Raw genomic sequence first — 26,565 nt, 5'->3', positions numbered from 1 at the left:
CATCATATGATATATACAGCTCCGTATAGGTGTTATATATTCCCAGGTAACCCGTCCTCCATCGTATGGTATATACAGCTCCGTATAGGTGTTATATATTCCCAGGTATCTCGTCCTCCATCGTATGGTATATACAGCTCCGTATAGGTGTTATATATTCCCAGATAACCCATCCTCCATCTTATGGTATATACAGCTCCGTATAGGTGTTATATATTCCCAGGTAACCCGTCCTCCATCGTATGGTATATACAGCTCCGTATAGGTGTTATATATTCCCAGGTATCTCGTCCTCCATCGTATGGTATATACAGCTCCGTATAGGTGTTATATATTCCCAGGTATCTCGTCCTCCATCGTATGGTATATACAGCTCCGTATAGGTGTTATACATTCCCAGGTATCTCGTCCTCCATCGTATGGTATATACAGCTCCGTATAGATGTTATATATTCCCAGGTATCTCGTCCTCCATCGTATGGTATATACAGCTCCGTATAGGTGTTATACATTCCCAGGTATCTCGTCCTCCATCTTATGGTATATACAGCTCCGTATAGGTGTTATATATTCCCAGGTATCTCGTCCTCCATGGTATGGTATATACAGCTCCGTATAGGTGTTATATATTCCCAGGTAACCCGTCCTCCATCGTATGGTATATACAGCTCCGTATAGGTGTTATATATTCCCAGGTATCTCGTCCTCCATCGTATGGTATATACAGCTCCGTATAGGTGTTATATATTCCCAGGTAACCCGTCCTCCATCGTATGGTATATACAGCTCCGTATAGGTGTTATACATTCCCAGGTATCTCGTCCTCCATCGTATGGTATATACTATGACATAACGTTTTCTCCCTCTTCATTCTGCGGACATATAAGTTGATCTCTGTGTATTGGTTGCTGGGGGTGAGCGTTCTGAGTGTCTGTTTCCTGTTCCCCATAATGTGGATATAGAAGTGATGATTCTGTCTCCATTGTCCGCAGGTCTTGGCTGGCAGGTGCCTGTAAGTGTCGGAGTTCCTCTGTCCACGGTGGTCTCTAGGTAAAATATTGGTTTTTGTTACATTACAGTGAGCTCATCATATCCGCCAGTCAGCAATGACATAATAACACGCGTAAAGCAAATATGTAATTAAATACTGAGTCGTCTCAATTAGATAAATAATATGTTAATTAACAATGTGTTTTTCCATTATTCTATCTATGTCAATCCATCTAAATTCCCTGTGAAGTGTCTCAAGTCAGACATATATTTTATTGTCCCCATATTGGATAAGAGAAGAGGGGGAATGGAGCACATGTCAGCCCCCCCCCCAGTCAGACGCTTGTCGTCTGCGGCCTCACTAGAACGGGGGCTGACATGTTAAAGTACAGAGTGTGAACCACGTAGCGAGGTGCAGACACTGAATCTAGCTCTTTGTGGTGCTGGGCGCTGTAACTTCCACACTGAGGAAATAATTTGGGTGTAACTTTGTTTCTTACCAGTCTATCCTGAAGATGTGAAACAGTGGGACTGATAGAGCCTCTTGGTGGGTCCATGACTGCCGGGCTGTTGGCTAACAGTCACCCCAGACATGATCCTCTGACCCTGTGGAGTGATTCCAGAGTAAAGGGCTTGAGACCTGCACAAGACATTTCCCTGCATAACTCTTAATTTGAAGCCAAAGCCTTCATCCTGTAGTCCAGGAATTTAGTGATGACTCCATGTTCAGAGGTATTGGAGAGACTGACATGGTTTAGACAAGGACAAAAGAGAGGACGAAGTTCCCTTGGGGACTTGTAGAGAATATGATCCTGTGTGAAGGGTGGTACAGATCATCATCGGCTATTTATATAGCGCCACTAATTCCGCAGCGCTGTACAGAGAACTCATTCACATCAGTCCCTGCCCCCATTGGAGCTTACAGTCTACACACACACACACAGACACACACACACGCGCACGTTAGTTTTGTTAGCAGCAATTAACCTACCAGTATATTTTTGGAGTGTGGGAGGAAACCGGAGCACCCGGAGGAAACCCACGCAAACACAGGGAGAACATACAAACTCCACACAGATAAGGCCATGGTCGGGAATCGAACTCATGACCCCAGTGCTGTGAGACAGAAGTGCTAACCACTGAGCCACCGTGCTGCCAATTGGTCATTGTCCCAACAATTCTTTTATGTACTAGGTTCACTGGTACACGATTTGCTGCACTGTGTCCTCGTGTCTCTCACTCAAAGTCAAGTGCAGTCACTCAAACAGTTCAGATTGTCCAAATGTTGTCCTCACTGGTGGAGCTCTCGGGTAAGTTAATGAGCACACTTCCTTGTATTATATTTGGGTCTCCTTTTAGAATGAATGCGTTCTTTCCAGGTAGCCTAAGGCTCTGGTGTCTGTGTGGGTCCCTAGGTCTGCGGAGCCTGAGTTGGGTTATTCTGCAGGGTTTATTTGTCTCCCATGAGGACTTTGGGATAGGTCAGAGCACACCTGCTGATTGGCTATAGGCAGTGACTGGCCTGGTAGGAGTTTCATCCTCGAACAGGAAGGATTTTATTAACGTTTCAGTGGCTTGGCCTGCAGTGAGGACCTCCCGAGGCCATTCTGGCCTCCCTAACTTATCACTGATTGTTGATGCAGTATCCTCTGAGCTCACCCGGGTGAAAGTGTGTGTAGGCCCCAATAATTCATTAAGCCTAACCCTGTGGCCAAGTGGACTCACAATGGGGGGGCACTTGGCTACTTTGCACTCTCCTCCAGTATTTGCACTATGTCGTTGGCTTGTGGAGGCCCCTGCTCCTAAACTAGGGGATTTCCTGGCCTATTGGAGGATTGTCCGTGTCACACTCAGGATGTGTGACCAGTGGTCATGGAGATCTTCACCATATTAGACTGATTTCTGGTGGAATGTGGTTGGCTACCAAGAGAATGATTGCTCCCTTTAATTAAGGGTAACTTTATGCTTCTGGTAACTCATTTATATGAGATAGAGAAGGCGTTGTCAGGTAGGATTGAGTTGAATAGTTTGTGGGTCTCGAGAGCCCTCGTTTAAATGTGGCCATAATGGATACCTGGCCCACTGGAATCCAATACAATCTTATTGTTACATCTCTCTCTCCATCCTATAGCGTCTCTCAGCATGATCTGATATATTGTCTGTCTCTCACCATCCTATAGTGTCTCTCAGCATGATCTGATATATTGTCTGTCTCTCTCCATCCTATAGTGTCTCTCAGCATGATCTGATATATTGTCTGTCTCTCTCTCCATCCTATAGTGTCTCTCAGCATGATCTGATATATTGTCTGTCTCTCACCATCCTATAGTGTCTCTCAGCATGATCTGATATATTGTCTGTCTCTCTCTCCGTCCTATAGTGTCTCTCAGCATGATCTGATATATTGTCTGTCTCTCCATCCTATAGTGTCTCTCAGCATGATCTGATATATTGTCTGTCTCTCACCATCCTATAGTGTCTCTCAGCATGATCTGATATATTGTCTGTCTCTCACCATCCTATAGTGTCTCTCAGCATGATCTGATATATTGTCTGTCTCTCCATCCTATAGTGTCTCTCAGCATGATCTGATATACTGTCTGTCTCTCACCATCCTATAGTGTCTCTCAGCATGATCTGATATATTGTCTGTCTCTCTCCATCCTATAGTGTCTCTCAGCATGATCTGATATATTGTCTGTCTCTCACCATCCTATAGTGTCTCTCGGCATGATCTGATATATTGTCTGTCTCTCTCCATCCTATAGTGTCTCTCAGCATGATCTGATATATTGTCTCTCTCTCGCCATCCTATAGTGTCTCTCAGCATGATCTGATATATTGTCTGTCTCTCTCACCATCCTATAGTGTCTCTCAGCATGATCTGATATATTGTCTGTCTCTCTCGCCATCCTATAGTGTCTCTCAGCATGATCTGATATATTGTCTGTCTCTCTCACCATCCTATAGTGTCTCTCAGCATGATCTGATATATTGTCTGTCTCTCGCCATCCTATAGTGTCTCTCAGCATGATCTGATATATTGTCTGTCTCTCTCCATCCTATAGTGTCTCTCAGCATGATCTGATATATTGTCTGTCTCTCTCCATTCTATAGTGTCTCTCAGCATGATCTGATATATTGTCTGTCTCTCTCGCCATCCTATAGTGTCTCTCAGCATGATCTGATATATTGTCTGTCTCTCACCATCCTATAGTGTCTCTCAGCATGATCTGATATATTGTCTGTCTCTCACCATCCTATAGTGTCTCTCAGCATGATCTGATATATTGTCTGTCTCTCCATCCTATAGTGTCTCTCAGCATGATCTGATATACTGTCTGTCTCTCACCATCCTATAGTGTCTCTCAGCATGATCTGATATACTGTCTGTCTCTCACCATCCTATAGTGTCTCTCAGCATGATCTGATATATTGTCTGTCTCTCACCATCCTATAGTGTCTCTCAGCATGATCTGATATATTGTCTGTCTCTCTCCATCCTATAGTGTCTCTCAGCATGATCTGATATATTGTCTGTCTCTCTCCATCCTATAACGTCTCTCAGCATGATCTGATATATTGTCTGTCTCTCTCCATCCTATAGTGTCTCTCAGCATGATCTGATATATTGTCTGTCTCTCACCATCCTATAGTGTCTCTCAGCATGATCTGATATATTGTCTGTCTCTCTCCATCCTATAGTGTCTCTCAGCATGATCTGATATATTGTCTGTCTCTCACCATCCTATAGTGTCTCTCAGCATGATCTGATATATTGTCTGTCTCTCTCACCATCCTATAGTGTCTCTCAGCATGATCTGATATATTGTCTGTCTCTCTCACCATCCTATAGTGTCTCTCAGCATGATCTGATATATTGTCTGTCTCTCTCCATCCTATAGTGTCTCTCAGCATGATCTGATATATTGTCTGTCTCTCACCATCCTATAGTGTCTCTCAGCATGATCTGATATATTGTCTGTCTCTCTCGCCATCCTATAGTGTCTCTCAGCATGATCTGATATATTGTCTGTCTCTCTCACCATCCTATAGTGTCTCTCAGCATGATCTGATATATTGTCTGTCTCTCGCCATCCTATAGTGTCTCTCAGCATGATCTGATATATTGTCTGTCTCTCTCCATCCTATAGTGTCTCTCAGCATGATCTGATATATTGTCTGTCTCTCTCCATTCTATAGTGTCTCTCAGCATGATCTGATATATTGTCTGTCTCTCTCGCCATCCTATAGTGTCTCTCAGCATGATCTGATATATTGTCTGTCTCTCGCCATCCTATAGTGTCTCTCAGCATGATCTGATATATTGTCTGTCTCTCGCCATCCTATAGTGTCTCTCAGCATGATCTGATATATTGTCTGTCTCTCTCCATCCTATAGTGTCTCTCAGCATGATCTGATATATTGTCTGTCTCTCCCCATCCTATAGTGTCTCTCAGCATGATCTGATGTATTGTCTGTCTCTCACCATCCTATAGTGTCTCTCAGCATGATCTGATATATTGTCTGTCTCTCTCCATCCTATAGTGTCTCTCAGCATGATCTGATATATTGTCTGTCTCTCTCCATCCTATAGTGTCTCTCAGCATGATCTGATATATTGTCTGTCTCTCTCCATTCTATAGTGTCTCTCAGCATGATCTGATATATTGTCTGTCTCTCTCCATCCTATAGTGTCTCTCAGCATGATCTGATATATTGTCTGTCTCTCTCACCATCCTATAGTGTCTCTCAGCATGATCTGATATATTGTCTGTCTCTCTCCATCCTATAGCGTCTCTCAGCATGATCTGATATATTGTCTGTCTCTCACCATCCTATATTGTCTCTCAGCATGATCTGATATATTGTCTGTCTCTCCCCATCCTATAGTGTCTCTCAGCATGATCTGATATATTGTCTGTCTCTCTCCATCCTATAGTGTCTCTCAGCATGATCTGATATATTGTCTGTCTCTCACCATCCTATATTGTCTCTCAGCATGATCTGATATATTGTCTGTCTCTCTCCCCATCCTATAGTGTCTCTCAGCATGATCTGATATATTGTCTGTCTCTCTCCATCCTATAGTGTCTCTCAGCATGATCTGATATATTGTCTGTCTCTCTCCATCCTATAGTGTCTCTCAGCATGATCTGATATATTGTCTGTCTCTCTCCCCATCCTATAGTGTCTCTCAGCATGATCTGATATATTGTCTGTCTCTCTCACCATCCTATAGTGTCTCTCAGCATGATCTGATATATTGTCTGTCTCTCACCATCCTATAGTGTCTCTCAGCATGATCTGATATATTGTCTGTCTCTCTCACCATCCTATAGTGTCTCTCAGCATGATCTGATATATTGTCTGTCTCTCAGCATGATCTGATATATTGTCTGTCTCTCTCACCATCCTATAGTGTCTCTCAGCATGATCTGATATATTGTCTGTCTCTCACCATCCTATAGTGTCTCTCAGCATGATCTGATATATTGTCTGTCTCTCTCACCATCCTATAGTGTCTCTCAGCATGATCTGATATATTGTCTGTCTCTCAGCATGATCTGATATATTGTCTGTCTCTCTCACCATCCTATAGTGTCTCTCAGCATGATCTGATATATTGTCTGTCTCTCTCACCATCCTATAGTATCTCTCAGCATGATCTGATATATTGTCTGTCTCTCACCATCCTATAGTGTCTCTCAGCATGATCTGATATATTGTCTGTCTCTCACCATCCTATAGTATCTCTCAGCATGATCTGATATATTGTCTGTCTCTCTCCATCCTATAGTGTCTCTCAGCATGATCTGATATATTGTCTGTCTCTCTCCATCCTATAGTGTCTCTCAGCATGATCTGATATATTGTCTGTCTCTCTCCCCATCCTATAGTGTCTCTCAGCATGATCTGATATATTGTCTGTCTCTCTCACCATCCTATAGTGTCTCTCAGCATGATCTGATATATTGTCTGTCTCTCACCATCCTATAGTGTCTCTCAGCATGATCTGATATATTGTCTGTCTCTCTCACCATCCTATAGTGTCTCTCAGCATGATCTGATATATTGTCTGTCTCTCAGCATGATCTGATATATTGTCTGTCTCTCTCACCATCCTATAGTATCTCTCAGCATGATCTGATATATTGTCTGTCTCTCTCCATCCTATAGTGTCTCTCAGCATGATCTGATATATTGTCTGTCTCTCTCACCATCCTATAGTGTCTCTCAGCATGATCTGATATATTGTCTGTCTCTCTCACCATCCTATAGTATCTCTCAGCATGATCTGATATATTGTCTGTCTCTCTCCATCCTATAGTGTCTCTCAGCATGATCTGATATATTGTCTGTCTCTCTCCATCCTATAGTGTCTCTCAGCATGATCTGATATATTGTCTGTCTCTCTCCATCCTATAGTGTCTCTCAGCATGATCTGATATATTGTCTGTCTCTCTCCATCCTATAGTGTCTCTCAGCATGATCTGATATATTGTCTGTCTCTCTCCATCCTATAGTGTCTCTCAGCATGATCTGATATATTGTCTGTCTCTCTCCATCCTATAGTGTCTCTCAGCATGATCTGATATATTGTCTGTCTCTCACCATCCTATAGTGTCTCTCAGCATGATCTGATATATTGTCTGTCTCTCCCCATCCTATAGTGTCTCTCAGCATGATCTGATATATTGTCTGTCTCTCTCCATCCTATAGTGTCTCTCAGCATGATCTGATATATTGTCTGTCTCTCTCCATCCTATAGTGTCTCTCAGCATGATCTGATATATTGTCTGTCTCTCTCCATCCTATAGTGTCTCTCAGCATGATCTGATATATTGTCTGTCTCTCTCCATCCTATAGTGTCTCTCAGCATGATCTGATATATTGTCTGTCTCTCTCCATCCTATAGTGTCTCTCAGCATGATCTGATATATTGTCTGTCTCTCACCATCCTATAGTGTCTCTCAGCATGATCTGATATATTGTCTGTCTCTCCCCATCCTATAGTGTCTCTCAGCATGATCTGATATATTGTCTGTCTCTCTCTCCATCCTATAGTGTCTCTCAGCATGATCTGATATATTGTCTGTCTCTCCCCATCCTATAGTGTCTCTCAGCATGATCTGATATATTGTCTGTCTCTCTCACCATCCTATAGTGTCTCTCAGCATGATCTGATATATTGTCTGTCTCTCTCGCCATCCTATAGTGTCTCTCAGCATGATCTGATATATTGTCTGTCTCTCTCACCATCCTATAGTGTCTCTCAGCATGATCTGATATATTGTCTGTCTCTCTCACCATCCTATATTGTCTCTCAGCATGATCTGATATATTGTCTGTCTCTCCCCATCCTATAGTGTCTCTCAGCATGATCTGATATATTGTCTGTCTCTCTCTCCGTCCTATAGTGTCTCTCAGCATGATCTGATATATTGTCTGTCTCTCTCCCCATCCTATAGTGTCTCTCAGCATGATCTGATATATTGTCTGTCTCTCTCCCCATCCTATAGTGTCTCTCAGCATGATCTGATATATTGTCTGTCTCTCTCTCCGTCCTATAGTGTCTCTCAGCATGATCTGATATATTGTCTGTCTCTCTCTCCATCCTATAGTGTCTCTCAGCATGATCTGATATATTGTCTGTCTCTCTCCATCCTATAGTGTCTCTCAGCATGATCTGATATATTGTCTGTCTCTCACCATCCTATAGTATCTCTCAGCATGATCTGATATATTGTCTGTCTCTCTCGCCATCCTATAGTGTCTCTCAGCATGATCTGATATATTGTCTGTCTCTCACCATCCTATAGTGTCTCTCAGCATGATCTGATATATTGTCTGTCTCTCTCACCATCCTATATTGTCTCTCAGCATGATCTGATATATTGTCTGTCTCTCAGCATGATCTGATATATTGTCTGTCTCTCACCATCCTATAGTGTCTCTCAGCATGATCTGATATATTGTCTGTCTCTCACCATCCTATAGTATCTCTCAGCATGATCTGATATATTGTCTGTCTCTCTCTCCATCCTATAGTATCTCTCAGCATGATCTGATATATTGTCTGTCTCTCTCGCCATCCTATAGTGTCTCTCAGCATGATCTGATATATTGTCTGTCTCTCTCACCATCCTATATTGTCTCTCAGCATGATCTGATATATTGTCTGTCTCTCGCCATCCTATAGTGTCTCTCAGCATGATCTGATATATTGTCTGTCTCTCACCATCCTATAGTGTCTCTCAGCATGATCTGATATATTGTCTGTCTCTCACCATCCTATAGTGTCTCTCAGCATGATCTGATATATTGTCTGTCTCTCGCCATCCTATAGTGTCTCTCAGCATGATCTGATATATTGTCTGTCTCTCACCATCCTATAGTGTCTCTCAGCATGATCTGATATATTGTCTGTCTCTCTCCATCCTATAGTGTCTCTCAGCATGATCTGATATATTGTCTGTCTCTCTCCATCCTATAGTGTCTCTCAGCATGATCTGATATATTGTCTGTCTCTCCCCATCCTATAGTGTCTCTCAGCATGATCTGATATATTGTCTGTCTCTCACCATCCTATAGTGTCTCTCAGCATGATCTGATATATTGTCTGTCTCTCTCCATCCTATAGTGTCTCTCAGCATGATCTGATATATTGTCTGTCTCTCCCCATCCTATAGTGTCTCTCAGCATGATCTGATATATTGTCTGTCTCTCACCATCCTATAGTGTCTCTCAGCATGATCTGATATATTGTCTGTCTCTCTCCATCCTATAGCGTCTCTCAGCATGATCTGATATATTGTCTGTCTCTCACCATCCTATAGTGTCTCTCAGCATGATCTGATATATTGTCTGTCTCTCACCATCCTATAGTGTCTCTCAGCATGATCTGATATATTGTCTGTCTCTCACCATCCTATAGTGTCTCTCAGCATGATCTGATATATTGTCTGTCTCTCACCATCCTATAGTGTCTCTCGGCATGATCTGATATATTGTCTGTCTCTCACCATCCTATAGTGTCTCTCAGCATGATCTGATATATTGTCTGTCTCTCTCCATCCTATAGTGTCTCTCAGCATGATCTGATATATTGTCTGTCTCTCACCATCCTATAGTGTCTCTCAGCATGATCTGATATATTGTCTGTCTCTCACCATCCTATAGTGTCTCTCAGCATGATCTGATATATTGTCTGTCTCTCTCCATCCTATAGTGTCTCTCAGCATGATCTGATATATTGTCTGTCTCTCACCATCCTATAGTGTCTCTGAGCATGATCTGATATATTGTCTGTCTCTCACCATCCTATAGTGTCTCTCAGCATGATCTGATATATTGTCTGTCTCTCTCCATCCTATAGTGTCTCTCAGCATGATCTGATATATTGTCTGTCTCTCTCGCCATCCTATAGTGTCTCTCAGCATGATCTGATATATTGTCTGTCTCTCCCCATCCTATAGTGTCTCTCAGCATGATCTGATATATTGTCTGTCTCTCCCCATCCTATAGTGTCTCTCAGCATGATCTGATATATTGTCTGTCTCTCACCATCCTATAGTGTCTCTCAGCATGATCTGATATATTGTCTGTCTCTCTCCATCCTATAGTGTCTCTCAGCATGATCTGATATATTGTCTGTCTCTCACCATCCTATAGTGTCTCTCAGCATGATCTGATATATTGTCTGTCTCTCTCCATCCTATAGTGTCTCTCAGCATGATCTGATGTATTGTCTGTCTCTCACCATCCTATAGTGTCTCTCAGCATGATCTGATATATTGTCTGTCTCTCTCCATCCTATAGCGTCTCTCAGCATGATCTGATATATTGTCTGTCTCTCACCATCCTATAGTGTCTCTCAGCATGATCTGATATATTGTCTGTCTCTCCCCATCCTATAGTGTCTCTCAGCATGATCTGATATATTGTCTGTCTCTCACCATCCTATAGTGTCTCTCAGCATGATCTGATATATTGTCTGTCTCTCTCCATCCTATAGTGTCTCTCAGCATGATCTGATATATTGTCTGTCTCTCACCATCCTATAGTGTCTCTCAGCATGATCTGATATATTGTCTGTCTCTCTCCATCCTATAGCGTCTCTCATATGAAGCTGTTGAAGAAAGGAAATGATTCCCTTTACCTGCTGGGCTGGAGAAAGGATACCGGTATGTATATGTATGTAGGTTTATATCTAGGTGTGTGTATATACATCGATCACCACACCATTAAAACAACTGACAAGTGAAGAGAATAACACTGATTATCTGGTTACAATGACTTCTGTCAGGGGTGGGATATATGAGGCAGCGGTTGAACAGTCAGTTCTTGAAGTTGATATGTTGGAAGCAGGAAAGATGGGCAAACGTTAGGATCTGAGAGACTTTGACAAGGGCCAAATTATGATGGCTGGGTCAGAGCATCTCCATATCAGCAGGTCTTGTGGGGTGTTCCCGGTATGCAGTGGTCAGTACGTACCAAAGTGGTCCAAGGAAGGACAATCGGTGACAAGGACATGGGCTCCCAAGGCTTATTGATGTGCGTGGCTACCCCGTCTGATCCAATCCCACAGAAGTGCTTCGGTACCACAAATTGCTGAAAACGTTTATGCTGGGTATGATAGAAAAGTGCCAGAACATACAGTGCATAGCTGCCCGCAAGTCAGAGTGCCCATGCTGACCCCGTCCACCACTGAAGCACCTACAATGGGCACGTGAGCGCCAGAAATGGACCATGGATCAATGGAAGGTGACCTGGTCTGATGAATAACGTTTTCTTTTACATAATGTTGATGGTTTGGGAGGTGTGCGTCGTTTACCTGGGGAAGAGATGGCACCAGGATGCACTATAGGAAGAAGGCAGCTGGTGTAGGCAGTGTGATGCTCTGGGCAATGTTCTGCTGGGAAACCTTGGGTCCTGGCATTCATGTGGATGTTACTTTGACACGTACCACCTACCTAAACATTGTAACAGACCAATTACACCCCTTCATGGCAGCGGTATTCCCTGATGGCAGTGACCTCTTTCAGCAGGATAATGCCCCTGTCACACTGCAGGAATTGTTCAGGAATGGTTTGAGGAACAGGACAAATAGCTCAAGGTGTTGACTTGGCCTCCAAATTCCCCAGATCTCAATCCGATCATCTGTGGGATGTGGTGGAAGAACAAGTCCGAGCCATGGAGGTCCCACCTCACAACTTACAGGACTTATAGGATCTGCTGCTAACATCTTGGTGCCAGATACCACAGGACACCTTCAGAGGTCTTGTGGAGTCCATGTCTCCACGGGTCAGAGGGGGACCTACACAATATTAGGCAGGTGATTTTAATGTTGTGCCTCATCCTTGTATAACAGCAGTAATTAATAGAACGTGCTGTTCCTCCCAGGTGATATAATAATATATAATGTAAGGTGCTGTCCATCATCATTATTTATTTATTTATATAGCGGCACTAATCTGTACCGAGAACTCACTCACATCAGTCCCTGATTCAATAAAGCTTACAATCTAAATTCCCTAACACACACATCAACAGACTAGGGTCAATTTGATAGCAGAAAATTAACCTACTAGTATATTTTTGGAGTGTGTGAGGAAACCAGAGCATTCGGTTCCTCCCACGTGATATATATTAGTATGAAATCTGTGACAGGATAGACCCTCTATGCCACCCGTCTGTGTTGCTGGGAACCGGCTGGGCTTACTTTGCCATCGTCCCCTTTCGTTATTCCGAATATGCCCCTCCTGCCGCAGTAGGAGGAGCCTGCTGCCCCCACTGGACTTCTTTATGGCATCCAGAACCATGTTCCTTCTGGGTAACTGTCACTGCTGGGGTACTCCCGTGCTGGTACACTTGGGCTGGTACTCCTGACCTCTTCCTATAGATCAGGGTGCTGTGGATGGATCCCCCCTGGCCTATCACACTGACCAGGGCTGCAGGGTAGCGGCAGAGCGGCGGTACTGGAGAGCTGGGTCCAAACCTCAGAAACAGCCGGAGAACGGATTAGATTTAGGGTCTAATCTGTAGGTCACAGGATTACAGCAATATTGAAGAAGTTGTCAAGCAGGTCTTGAAGCAAAGATTGATGTTTATTTAGCTCAAGTGTCCTGACAAGGACAGTTCCACGGATTAAAGGTATCAGTGGTCAGGTCAGATGGAACATCAGAATGATACATTTCAGTTTACAAGGGCTCTCCTTTTATACAGTTTTAGACACAGCCTCACAGGCTATTTTAGAATCGGGATGCAATTTGTTTACCCAAACATGGATTTACTTGCAATGCAAAGCTAACAATATTTACGTGTATCTGTGATAATCCTAAAACCTTGCTGTGATTTCCTGCATCTTAATATGGACACAGTAGACATCTGACATCAAGTCTAATTACCCCTTCCTTTCTCTTAAGGGATATAGGACACTCACATCAAAAGGTCTAATTAACATGAGATTAGCATGGGTGCTTTCTTCCACCAGTTGCAGAACACACATTTCCTCCAAAGAAAATAATTCCCCAAAAACAGTTGCAAACCCCAAACAAGGCATTTCCTTACACAAAAGACTTCCTAAACAAAGGCTTATTGTATCAGATATATACATCAGAAATAATGCATTTCCTCTAGTAAGGTAAAAAACAGAAAAAAAAAAAATTCTCCCCTGGTCTCATAAATATATCAACATATTCACAATATCAAAAATAAGTGCATTGGCAATTATATAAATAAGCGCTCTGTGCTATTTCCTTTAAATAAATTTATACCATAAATAATTTATGAGTGATCCAGTCACAATAATGTAAGATGCTGTCGCCCCCCCCCCCACATGACATATATTCGTATATATAATGTAAGGTGCTGTCCCCCCCCCCCCCACATGACATATATTCGTATATATAATGTAAGGTGCTGTCCCCCCCCCCCCACATGACATATATTCGTATATATAATGTAAGGTGCTGTCCCCCCCCCCCCCACATGACATATATTCGTATATATAATGTAAGGTGCTGTCCCCCCCCCCCCACATGACATATATTCGTATATATAATGTAAGGTGCTGTCCCCCCCCCCCCACATGACATATATTCGTATATATAATGTAAGGTGCTGTCCCCCCCCCCCCCCACATGACATATATTCGTATATATAATGTAAGGTGCTGTCCCCCCCCCCCCCCCACATGACATATATTCGTATATATAATGTAAGGTGCTGTCCCCCCCCCCCCCCCCCCCACATGACATATATTCGTATATATAATGTAAGGTGCTGTCCCCCCCCCCCCCACATGACATATATTCGTATATATAATGTAAGGTGCTGTTCCCCCCCCCCCCCACATGGCATATATTCGTATATATAATGTAAGGTGCTGTCCCCCCCCCCCCCCACATGACATATATTCGTATATATAATGTAAGGTGCTGTCCCCCCCCCCACATAACATATATTCGTATATATAATGTAAGGTGCTGTTCGCCCCCACGTGATATATATTAGTATATAATGTACGGTGCTGTTTCTCCCACATGATATATATTGGTATATAATGTACGGTGCTGTTCCTGCCAGGTGATGTATATAATGTACAGTGTTGTTCCTCCCAGGTGATATATATTCGTATATAATGTACGGTGCTGTTCCTCCCAGGTGATATATATTAGTATATAATGTACAGTGTTGTTCCTCCCAGGTGATATATATTCGTATATAATGTACGGTACTGTTCCTCCCAGGTGATATATATTAGTATATAATGTACAGTGTTGTTCCTCCCAGGTGATATATATTCGTATATAATGTACGGTGCTGTTCCTCCCACGTGATATATATTAGTATATAATGTACAGTGTTGTTCCTCCCAGGTGATCTATATTAGTATATAATGTACGGTGCTGTTCCTCCCAGGTGATATATATTAGTATATAATGTACAGTGTTGTTCCTCCCAGGTGATATATATTAGTATATAATGTACGGTGCTGTTCCTCCCAGGTGATCTATATTAGTATATAATGTACGGTGCTGTTCCTCCCACGTGATATATATTAGTATATAATGTACAGTGTTGTTCCTCCCAGGTGATATATATTAGTATATAATGTACGGTGCTGTTCCTCCCAGGTGATGTATATTAGTATATAATGTACGGTGCTGTTCCTCCCAGGTGATATATATTAGTATATAATGTACGGTGCTGTTCCTCCCAGGTGATATATATTAGTATATAATGTACGGTGTTGTTCCTGCCAGGTGATGTATATTAGTATATAATGTACAGTGTTGTTCCTCCCAGGTGATATATATTAGTATATAATGTACGGTGCTGTTCCTCCTACGTGATATATATTAGTATATAATGTACGGTGTTGTTCCTCCCAGGTGATATATATTAGTATATAATGTACGGTGTTGTTCCTCCCAGGTGATATATATTAGTATATAATGTACAGTGTTGTTCCTCCCACGTGATATATATTAGTATATAATGTACAGTGTTGTTCCTCCCAGGTGATGTATATTAGTATATAATGTACAGTGCTGTTCCTCCCACGTGATATATATTAGTATATAATGTACGGTGCTGTTCCTCCCAGGTGATATATATTAGTATATAATGTACGGTGGTGTTCCTCCCAGGTGATATATATTAGTATATAATGTACGGTGCTGTTCCTGCCAGGTGATGTATATTAGTATATAATGTACGGTGCTGTTCCTCCCAGGTGATATATATTAGTATATAATGTACAGTGTTGTTCCTCCCAGGTGATATATATTAGTATATAATGTACAGTGTTGTTCCTCCCAGGTGATATATATTAGTATATAATGTACGGTGTTGTTCCTCCCAGGTGATATATATTAGTATATAATGTACAGTGTTGTTCCTCCCAGGTGATATATATTAGTATATAATGTACGGTGTTGTTCCTCCCACGTGATATATATTAGTATATAATGTACGGTGTTGTTCCTCCCAGGTGATATATATTAGTATATAATGTACGGTGTTGTTCCTCCCAGGTGATATATATTAGTATATAATGTACAGTGTTGTTCCTCCCAGGTGATATATATTAGTATATAATGTACAGTGTTGTTCCTCCCACGTGATATATATTAGTATATAATGTACAGTGTTGTTCCTCCCACGTGATATATATTAGTATATAATGTACAGTGTTGTTCCTCCCAGGTGATATATATTCGTATATAATGTACAGTGTTGTTCCTCCCACGTGATGTATATTAGTATATAATGTACAGTGCTGTTCCTCCCAGGTGATATATATTAGTATATAATGTACGGTGCTGTTCCTGCCAGGTGATGTATATTAGTATATAATGTACGGTGCTGTTCCTCCCAGGTGATATATATTAGTATATAATGTACAGTGTTGTTCCTCCCACGTGATATATATTAGTATATAATGTACAGTGTTGTTCCTCCCAGGTGATATATATTAGTATATAATGTACGGTGTTGTTCCTCCCAGGTGATGTATATTAGTATATAATGTACGGTGCTGTTCCTACCACGTGATGTATATTAGTATATAATGTACAGTGCTGTTCCTCCCAGGTGATATATATTAGTATATAATGTACAGTGTTGTTCCTCCCAGGTGATATATATTAGTATATAATGTACGGTGTTGTTCCTCCCAGGTGATATATATTAGTATATAATGTACGGTGCTGTTCCTCCCAGGTGATATATATTAGTATATAATGTACAGTGCTGTTCCTCCCAGGTGATATATATTAGTATATAATGTACGGTGCTGTTCCTCCCAGGTGATATATATTAGTATATAATGTACAGTGTTGTTCCTCCCAGGTGATATATATTAGTATATAATGTACAGTGTTGTTCCTCCCACGTGATATATATTAGTATATAATGTACGGTGCTGTTCCTCCCAGGTGATATATATTAGTATATAATGTACAGTGTTGTTCCTCCCAGGTGATATATATTAGTATATAATGTACGGTGCTGTTCCTCCCAGGTGATATATATTAGTATATAATGTACGGTGTTGTTCCTCCCAGGTGATATATATTAGTATATAATGTACGGTGTTGTTCCTCCCAGGTGATATATATTAGTATATAATGTACAGTGTTGTTCCTCCCAGGTGATATATATTAGTATATAATGTACAGTGTTGTTCCTCCCACGTGATATATATTAGTATATAATGTACGGTGCTGTTCCTCCCAGGTGATATATATTAGTATATAATGTACAGTGCTGTTCCTCCCAGGTGATATATATTAGTATATAATGTACAGTGCTGTTCCTTCCAGGTGATATATATTAGTATATAATGTACGATGCTGTTCCTCCCAGGTGATATATATTAGTATATAATGTACGGTGCTGTTCCTCCCAGGTGATATATATTAGTATATAATGTACAGTGTTGTTCCTCCCAGGTGATATATATTAGTATATAATGTACAGTGTTGTTCCTCCCAGGTGATATATATTAGTATATAATGTACAGTGTTGTTCCTCCCAGGTGATATATATTAGTATATAATGTACGGTGTTGTTCCTCCCAGGTGATATATATTAGTATATAATGTACGGTGTTGTTCCTCCCAGGTGATATATATTAGTATATAATGTACGGTGTTGTTCCTCCCAGGTGATATATATTAGTATATAATGTACAGTGTTGTTCCTCCCAGGTGATATATATTAGTATATAATGTACAGTGTTGTTCCTCCCACGTGATATATATTAGTATATAATGTACGGTGCTGTTCCTCCCAGGTGATATATATTAGTATATAATGTACGGTGCTGTTCCTCCCAGGTGATATATATTAGTATATAATGTACAGTGTTGTTCCTCCCAGGTGATATATATTAGTATATAATGTACAGTGTTGTTCCTCCCAGGTGATATATATTAGTATATAATGTAAGGTGCTGTTCCTCCCAGGTGATATATATTAGTATATAATGTACGGTGTTGTTCCTCCCAGGTGATATATATTAGTATATAATGTACGGTGCTGTTCCTCCCAGGTGATATATATTAGTATATAATGTACGGTGCTGTTCCTCCCACGTGATATATATTAGTATATAATGTACGGTGTTGTTCCTCCCAGGTGATATATATTAGTATATAATGTACAGTGTTGTTCCTCCCAGGTGATATATATTAGTATATAATGTACGGTGCTGTTCCTCCCAGGTGATATATATTAGTATATAATGTACGGTGCTGTTTCGTTCTCTCCACAGGTCGTCTTGCTGTGGTATTACATGAACGAGCCCGCAGTGTGGACATCATCAGATCTGTGGTTCATGCAGAAGTTTTACACCAGAGAAGCGGGAGCACAGGTCTGACGACACAACATATCGTTCTTATAGAGATTGTCCACGGCAGGTTCATCACCCGCCGTTCTGTAGTAAAGCAGAAATAGAGGGCTGGGGCTTGTGGATTTGATCTGTACGTCTGAAGCTTTTTTTGGGTAGTTTAGAAGATTTTCACTATTGCCCCATACCAGCATTACTGGAGCTGTAATCATTAACATTAGCCTATTGTTCCCATTGTGGGCTCCTAAATGTACTAACTTCAGTCTGGTGTAGATTTACTGCCCTATATCTAGCCACAGATAAATATGACCACGCGTTTCGCAGGACAGTTCTTGTGTCATTGACTCCCTGGGACTCCACACAGACGGCCAGTGTCCCATGTTAATGTTCATATGCAGATTCCTTCTTCCTGCATCCGGTAAAGCCGGTGGTAGTGTTACTGCTGCTTAACTACGTGGTCTGGGAAGTCCCAGATTACTTCTTATTAGTAAATAAAATAGTTTTCACTATTCATATTACAGGTGATAGGTCTGTAGAAACATACAGAGTACCCACTGGAGCTGGGCGCATGTAATACCTCCATCGGGCCAGGACCGGCATCAGACCGTGTACCGGGGGCCCGGCAGCACCTTTAAGTAGATCTCCACAGCTCAGCCGTGCTAGTAGTTGCAGTTCCAGCCCCACGGCACCGGGATTGGGTCGCTCCGGACTCCTAGGTTTTCTTTTTTTCTTAGTCTGGGTGTCCAAGGGGGTTGCTATTTTTGTTAGCCAAATACTGAAGCTAGTTTGTAGCCGGTGCGGTACAGAGGGGGAGGAGCCGACCTTCCAGCGCTACGGTGAGCACATTCTCCACCCCACAGCCTCCAGTGTCCCCCATCACATACTGAGAATACCATCTTCAACCGTTGGATAATTTTATTGTATTTTTATGCCCTCCAGAGATCTTTATTCTACAGAGAGAAGTTTTTATTTCTGTGCCATTAGATATGACACAGAGCTGATATCTGGATGTAAATTTACCCCCCCATGCAAAGCAGATCTGCAATGTATCCAAGGGCAAGACAATTAAAATGAAATCCAGCTCCAGTACATATTATTCTGTGCCCCTTTTTAGTGATATTAACACTTAACTGCAACAGCAAACAGTTGCGACAAGCTGAGGGTTCAGATTAAGCTCTCCAGGCCTCAGGAACTGAGATTCAAGTATCCAAATGGCAGAAGTATATGACACGTGCTTTGCAGTTTAGACCTTGTGACCTAGATAGATCTATGCAGTGAATTTACATAATCCTAATAAGAGTGTAAGCTCCTTGGGCCAGGAACGTCTTGTTATGTGTGTATCTCGTTCCCTGGACTGCACAGCTATTGGTGATAATTAACGTGTTTTCCAGATCCCGTTCGGTTCAGCATCTTGGCGGAGACACACGGACTGGTCAGCCACATGTTCCCGGATTTCCACAATGGTATTAGAGGCTAACGACTGCATTAAAGTATAAGTGTCCTCTGCTCGGCCTGGAATAATGGAATAATGAAACCGCAATAGGACTGTGTAATGGAACAACCCCAAATATTGTGCAGTGAATGGTCACTGTAATCTGACTAACACGGCCAGCAATTGGGGGAAGCTGAGACCACTGTTTATGTTCTGACACTTGACATAGAAGCCTCATGGGCTACTCACCTTCTTCCATAGGTTGCCCATATTCCCATCTCAACATGAGAGAGAGAGACTAGTGATGTAGGTTGTAGCACTCTACTAGCCGGTCCGTTGACCATATTCAGATGGGTTCTTGGGTAAACTTTGTGTATCCAAAAGACACTCAATAAAATGCCTAATTTGTTTGTATCCTCAAAAGATCCAAATACGGACAATTAAACTTTTCTTCCCTAAGGCTCCATCTCCTCCACTGCATTCCCACCTCTACTGCATTCCCACCTCTACTCACCTCTTCAACCTGTCTCTCTCCACTGGCACATTTCCATCCTTCTATAAACATGCGCTCATCTCACCAATTCTAAAGATACCATCTCTCGATCAAGCCTCTCTCTCCAACTGGCACCCTGTTTCTCTCCTCCTCTATGACTCCAAACTACTTGAGAGATTAGTGTACAAACGCCTCTCTCACTTTCTCTCCTCTCATTCTTTTCTTGACTGTCTACAATCAGTCTTCCGCCCCCAACATTCCACTGAAACTGCTGTCACAAAAGTGATCAATGATTTACTTTTCTACATTTCTCCATACTCATTCTCCTGGATCTCTCTGCTGGTGACCCTGTTGATCACCCTCTTCTCCTTCACTCCATTGACGTTCGTGACACAATTCTCTTTCCTGGTTCACTTCCTACCTGTTGAACCGCTCCTTTAGTGTTTCTACCTCTGGCACATCCTCCCCTTCACTCCCACTATCTGTTGGGGTCCCACAAGGCTCTGTTCTTGGCCCTTTACTTTTTTCATTGCACACCTCTTCTCTGGGGCACTAATTCTCTCATTCAGCCTCCAAGACCACCTCTTCGCTGATGACCAACAAATCTATATCTCTTCCCCTGACCTCTCTCCTTCTGTACTATCTCGTGTAACCAACTGTCTTTCTGCTGCCTCCACATGGATGTCCCAATGCTACCTAAAGCTCAACATGTCCAAAACAGAGCTTATTATCTTTCCTCCGGCCAGAGTCACCACCTGCCCTCAGATCTCCATCACTGTCAATAACACCACAATTACCTCAGTCTCCGAAGCTCGCGCATTGGTGTCACACTTGACTCCACCCTCTGCTTTATTCCTAACATCTGGACTCTATAAACATTGCCAGAATACGCCCTTTTCTTACTCAACATTCTACCAAAACTCTTATCCATTCTCTCATCATCTCCCTTCTTGACTACTGCAACCTCCTGCTATCTGGCATTCCTGACACCTATATATCCACACTTTGATCCATCATAAATGCTGCTGCAAGACCGACCTTCCTCTCTCACCGCTCCACATCTGCTGCTCCACTTTGAAAATCCCTACATTGGCTCCCTGTGTCCTCCAGAATCAAATTCAAATTACTCACCCTTATATGCAAAGCCTTCAACAACGCTACCCCTTCATACATCTCAAGTCTCATATCAAAATACTCTCCCTCCCGCCCTCTTAGATCTACCTCTGACCTGCGCCTTGTCTCTGGTAACCACCTCTCACCCCCGCCTACAAGACTTCTCCCGTGCTGCTCCCCACTTATGGAATTCCCTACCACACCCAATCAGACTTTCCCACAGCCTTCAAATCTTTAGATGCTCTTTGAAAACCCATCTCTGTTTTAGAGGTGACCTTATCCCCGATAACACTATTCACACTAATACACCCTCACAACTGTCCCAATCTCCACTCTGAGCCACACTCACTCCTCTTGTTTCAGCTGTGCCCTCTTCCACTTACAGTGTAAGCTCTGTAATGAGCAGGATCCTCCATAACCTTTGATTTCATGTTTGCATTTATTTTGTTGTATGTCCCTGTTTTATGTATGTCCTGTTTTCCCTACTGCGGTGCTGCGGAGCACTGTGGTGTCTTTCAAATCTACGATAATATTAATAGGGGTGCCCAGTGCGTAGTTAAATGATTATTTCAGAAAGCAAAATAGCAAATCAGGGGTGGAACAGTACATTGACAGTGTGACAGGATGGACCGCCTATACCACCCTGTCTGTTGCTGCTGGGAACCGGCTGGGCTTACTGTGCCACCGTTCCCTTTCTTTATTCCAAATGCGCCCTCTAACTGCAGTAGGAGGGGCTTAAGCTGCTGTCACCCTGGACAACTTTACGGCATCCAGAACCGCGTTCCTTCTGGGTAACTGTCACTGCTAGGGTACCCCCTTGCTGGTACACCTGGGCTGGTACCCCTGACCTCTTGCAATGGATCAGGGTGCTGTGGATGGATCCCCCCCTGGCCTATCACACTGGCACAGCTGCTGGGTAGCGGCAGAGCGGTGGTACCGGAAAGCTGGGTCTAAACCTTAAAAACAGCCGGAAACAGATTAAAGTTGGGTCTAATCTGTAGGTCACAGGAATTTCAGCATGCAAGTAGTTGTCAAGCAGGTCTTTGAAGCAAGTGATGTTTATTTAGCTCCAGTGTCCTAACAAGGACAGATCACACTGGTTGAAGGTACCAGTGATCACAAATCCAGATGGAACAATAATGATACATTCAGTACAAACCAGTGCTGTTTAATACAGTTAGGACACAGCCTCACAGGGTGAGCAGCCCCCTGAGGTCTGAGTTATTTTTAGTATCAGGATGCAATATGTTTCCCCAAACATGAATTTAAATGCAATTTATACTTTACAAAATGTACACTTATCTGTGATACCCTACATCATGTGCTGTTTACAATGTTAGGTTTCCTGTCTGTGTAACAAGACCTGCACACAGATAACGATTCCCTGTTGTGTGTTCTAGTGTTGGTCACTCACATTGAATAGACTTACTCAGCATTTCCTGCTATCAGTAGAACAGACTCCCTCCCCACATATGTCTAATTGGAGATTTCCTCTAGAAAAGTTATAAAACCCCAAACAAGACATTTCCATACATAACACATCTTGATATAACAGGATAAGTACATTTGCAACTATATACATTGGTGCCTACACCACTAATTCAAATAAATAAATTATTTCTACATAATCCACCCACAAATAAGTTATTTATAAGTGATCCAACCACAGACAGACTCCATACCTAAATTTGCGTGGAGGCCCGGCGATACCGTTCTCCCCTTTCGGACCCCTACTGTGCATGTGCAGTGTTGTTCAGAAGAGACTTCCGTTCTGCAGAGGGGGCCTCAGCCACCGCACCCCTAGTTTTACTTCCCTGTAGGGAATGTCTAAATCTCGGTGGTATACCTTATGATTAACAGCTGGGCCTACATAAAAGCTATAGGAAATAAGAACCGGTGGTGGGAAATAAAGGAGCTGTGGCTGAACCATGGGAAGGTGCCTGGAAACCATTGCTTGAGATAGATATCGGTGCAGGGTCAGCAGATTGGCTTGAGAAGGGAGCCATGCGAGCAGGGTGCTTTACGGGCTCTCCCACCTCTGAAATTCTTCCATTATACCAGATATAATTGTTTGGCACTTATAAAAGAGCAGCTTCTGTAATACTTATCCTCCCATTCAGATCTGTCTCTTTCGCAGGTCTGTGTGCTTCAGGGTGGACAACAGATCGAAACGTTTTGGACTCTGATGACTGGAGAGCAAACTGGGATACCAGCAAAGAGCATTGAGAGAGGTCGGTTCTGTTCTAAGAACAAACTTTAAAGTCCTCACAAAGACTGGAAAATGGATCTTATTTACTACAACTAATAATGATCATTGTAACTGATGAACATATAATAAACTACTTTTTCTGTACTAGCAAATTGTTAGGGATCTATATGGGGAATTATATAGTAAGGGAGATAATATGAATATTTGGGGAAACAGATGACCGCAGAGAGGATGATGGGACTGGAGACCAGGAAACATTGGATCCATACAGGTCATATTGCCTGATTAATATAAAGGTAAATCCAGAGGTAATTGGACTAGTGATCTTATACATGATTATTGGTGGTGGTATTAGCAGGAGGGGTGTATATAAGAATTGGCTACTAAATCAAGAGTATAGACACGATTGGGTGGATATGATGACTTGGGACTAAGCTCAGGACTAAAGACTTGCTAGGGTAGATATGAGGACTGAGTTCAGGACTATAGATATGATTGAGGGGATATAAGGACTGGGGACTGAGTTCAGGGCTATAGACATGATTGGGTGGATAGAAGGACTGGGGACTGAGTTCAGGGCTATAGACATGATTGGGTGGATAGAAGGACTGGGGACTGAGTTCAGGGCTATAGACATGATTGTGTGGATATAAGACTGGGGGACACAATGGAGCTATAGACATGATTGGGTGGATATAAGACTGGGGGACACAATGGAGCTATAGACATGATTGGGTGGATATAAGACTGGGGGACACAATGGAGCTATAGACATGCTGAGACATATGAGAGCCGGGGCGGACTAGTAAAATCCCAGAAGGACATGTATGAAGTTACACATATTTGTTGCATTTATGTCATTAAAATCACTTGAGCTACATTCCATGGTGCCAATTAATCCATTATTATATACCATATATAGCAGCCGGGAGGCCTGCCAGCATCACTAGAGTAAATACCAAGGAACACTTGTAATGTGACGACATGGGAATACACACGTGTAGAAGAAACAGCACATGGAAGTCATACACATGTACAAGTCACACAAAAGACCAGAAGAAATAAATATTTTCTTCATCTGAACACGATGTGTCATTGGATTAATAAGGTGATACTTTCCCTGTTAAACATTCCTTAGGAATCACACACAGGGACCATGGAAGATTGTAACTGATATCTGGGAGGAGAATAACACAGATAATGGAATATGGAATTATTGGAGGAAATATAATAATTAGAGTATAAAGTGATCATATCAGAGGCTTATATTTCATTTTCTGAAAAGCAATTCAGGATTTTGTAAAATTAGGTGCCGAAGACGCTGGAAATATTTCCATATTTTGTAATAAGTGAGGCAGAATTACCGCCAGATTCAGCCTAAGCAGAGACATTGCAGCCGCAGTATCCGATAAACACAACAGTGTCGGGGTGACCTGTCACTTTCTTATCATCGTCATCATTCGCTTTAATTTGTGAGGTGCAACAAAACTGCAACATCGGACAGTTTGGGTAAGAAATATTCAAAATACAAATCATACATAAAAACTACTTAAAAATTACTTAGCAAAGGTCAGTAGAGGGGGCCCTTCTCCAAAGAGCTTACAGTCTAGAGCATCGATAAACAACCTGATATACTTCAAAGGCCGCATGTGCATCCTCCCAACCTTCAAAAGGGCCACGCATTGCACTTAATTTTAAGAATGAAAAAACAGCCTACTTCACTCAATCCTATATGCTCCCAATGCCCCTCACTTGCTCCAAAATGTCACAACATGCCCTCTGACACACTTGTCCTCACATGCTCCGAAAAATGCCACTCAGACCTGATCACATTACCCCACATGACCTCCAGACCTTGACGCATGCCACCATACCTCTCCACATGCCTCTCAGACCTTCACACATGACCTCCAGACCTTGACGCATGCCACCATACCTCTCCACATGCCTCTCAGACCTTCACACATGACCTCCAGACCTTGATGCATGCCACCATACCTCTCCACATGCCTCTCAGACCTTCACACATGACCTCCAGACCTTGACGCATGCCACCATACCTCGCCACATGCCTCTCAGACCTTCACACATGACCTCCAGACCTTGATGCATGCCACTATACCTCTCCACATGCCTCTCGGACCTTCACACATGACCTCCAGACCTTGACGCATGCCACTATACCTCTCCACATGTCTCTCGGACCTTCACACATGACCTCCAGACCTTGACGCATGCCACCATACCTCTCCACATGCCTCTCAGACCTTCACACATGACCTCTAGACCTTGACGCATGCCACCATACCTCGCCACATGCCTCTCAGACCTTCACACATGCTCATAAGACCTTCAACACATCCCCCATATGCCCATCAGACCTCCTTATGTGCTCACCATACCTCGCCACATGCCTCAGACCTTCACACATGCCCATCAGACCTCCTCACATCCCCCTTACATGCCAATTTAGACCTACCTACATGCCCATCAGTCATCCCCTATATGCCCATCAAACCTCGCCACATATATCTCAGACCACCCCACATGCCCCTTACAAGTGCATCAAATCCCTTCATGTGTCCATGAAACCTCTTCACATCCCTCTTACATTCAGACCTGCCCTTTACATCTCCCTTTCCTCTACAGTTCTCACACCTCCAGCACTTATAGAATGGAACTTGCAGAAGAGAGAGCACACTGCAGTCCCTTCTCCTACTTCTCTGGTCTGCTTGCACTGCTAGACAATAGGAGTTAGTTGGACTCTGAGTGGAGATGGGACTGGACCTGGTAGAACAGGCAGAGGGAGTATTATCAGGTAACGGTAGGATAGATTATAGTGAGGAGGTGAGCTCTTGAAAACTTGGAGGAGAGTTTGGTGAGGTGGGGTAGAGAGTTCCATAAGTGGGAGGCAGCACGGGAGAAGTATTGGAGGTGGTTATCAGAGAGGAGGAGAAGCGTAGGTC

The 26,565-nt window shown here is 42.6% G+C and overlaps 1 protein-coding gene across 3 annotated transcripts in view; it reads left to right on the top strand.

Annotated features, from left to right (window-relative positions):
• The window catches only part of RUSF1 (RUS family member 1), a 56,379-nt gene extending 32,636 nt beyond the window's left edge, over positions 1-23,743 (top strand). For all 3 annotated transcript variants that reach the window (XM_075178711.1, XM_075178712.1, XM_075178713.1), the window contains exons 11-15: positions 993-1,050; positions 11,107-11,177; positions 18,278-18,376; positions 19,744-19,815; positions 23,528-23,743. In XM_075178711.1, coding sequence (XP_075034812.1) covers positions 993-1,050; positions 11,107-11,177; positions 18,278-18,376; positions 19,744-19,815; positions 23,528-23,616 — 389 coding nt within the window. In that variant the 3' untranslated portion in view covers positions 23,617-23,743. The remainder of the gene's footprint in view (positions 1-992; positions 1,051-11,106; positions 11,178-18,277; positions 18,377-19,743; positions 19,816-23,527) is intronic.
• Positions 23,744-26,565: the final 2,822 nt, after the last annotated feature.

This window comes from Mixophyes fleayi, chromosome 7 (assembly GCF_038048845.1).
Source record: "Mixophyes fleayi isolate aMixFle1 chromosome 7, aMixFle1.hap1, whole genome shotgun sequence".
Taxonomy (NCBI): Eukaryota; Metazoa; Chordata; class Amphibia; order Anura; family Limnodynastidae; genus Mixophyes; species Mixophyes fleayi.
This window is presented reverse-complemented; position numbering and strand designations above follow the sequence as displayed.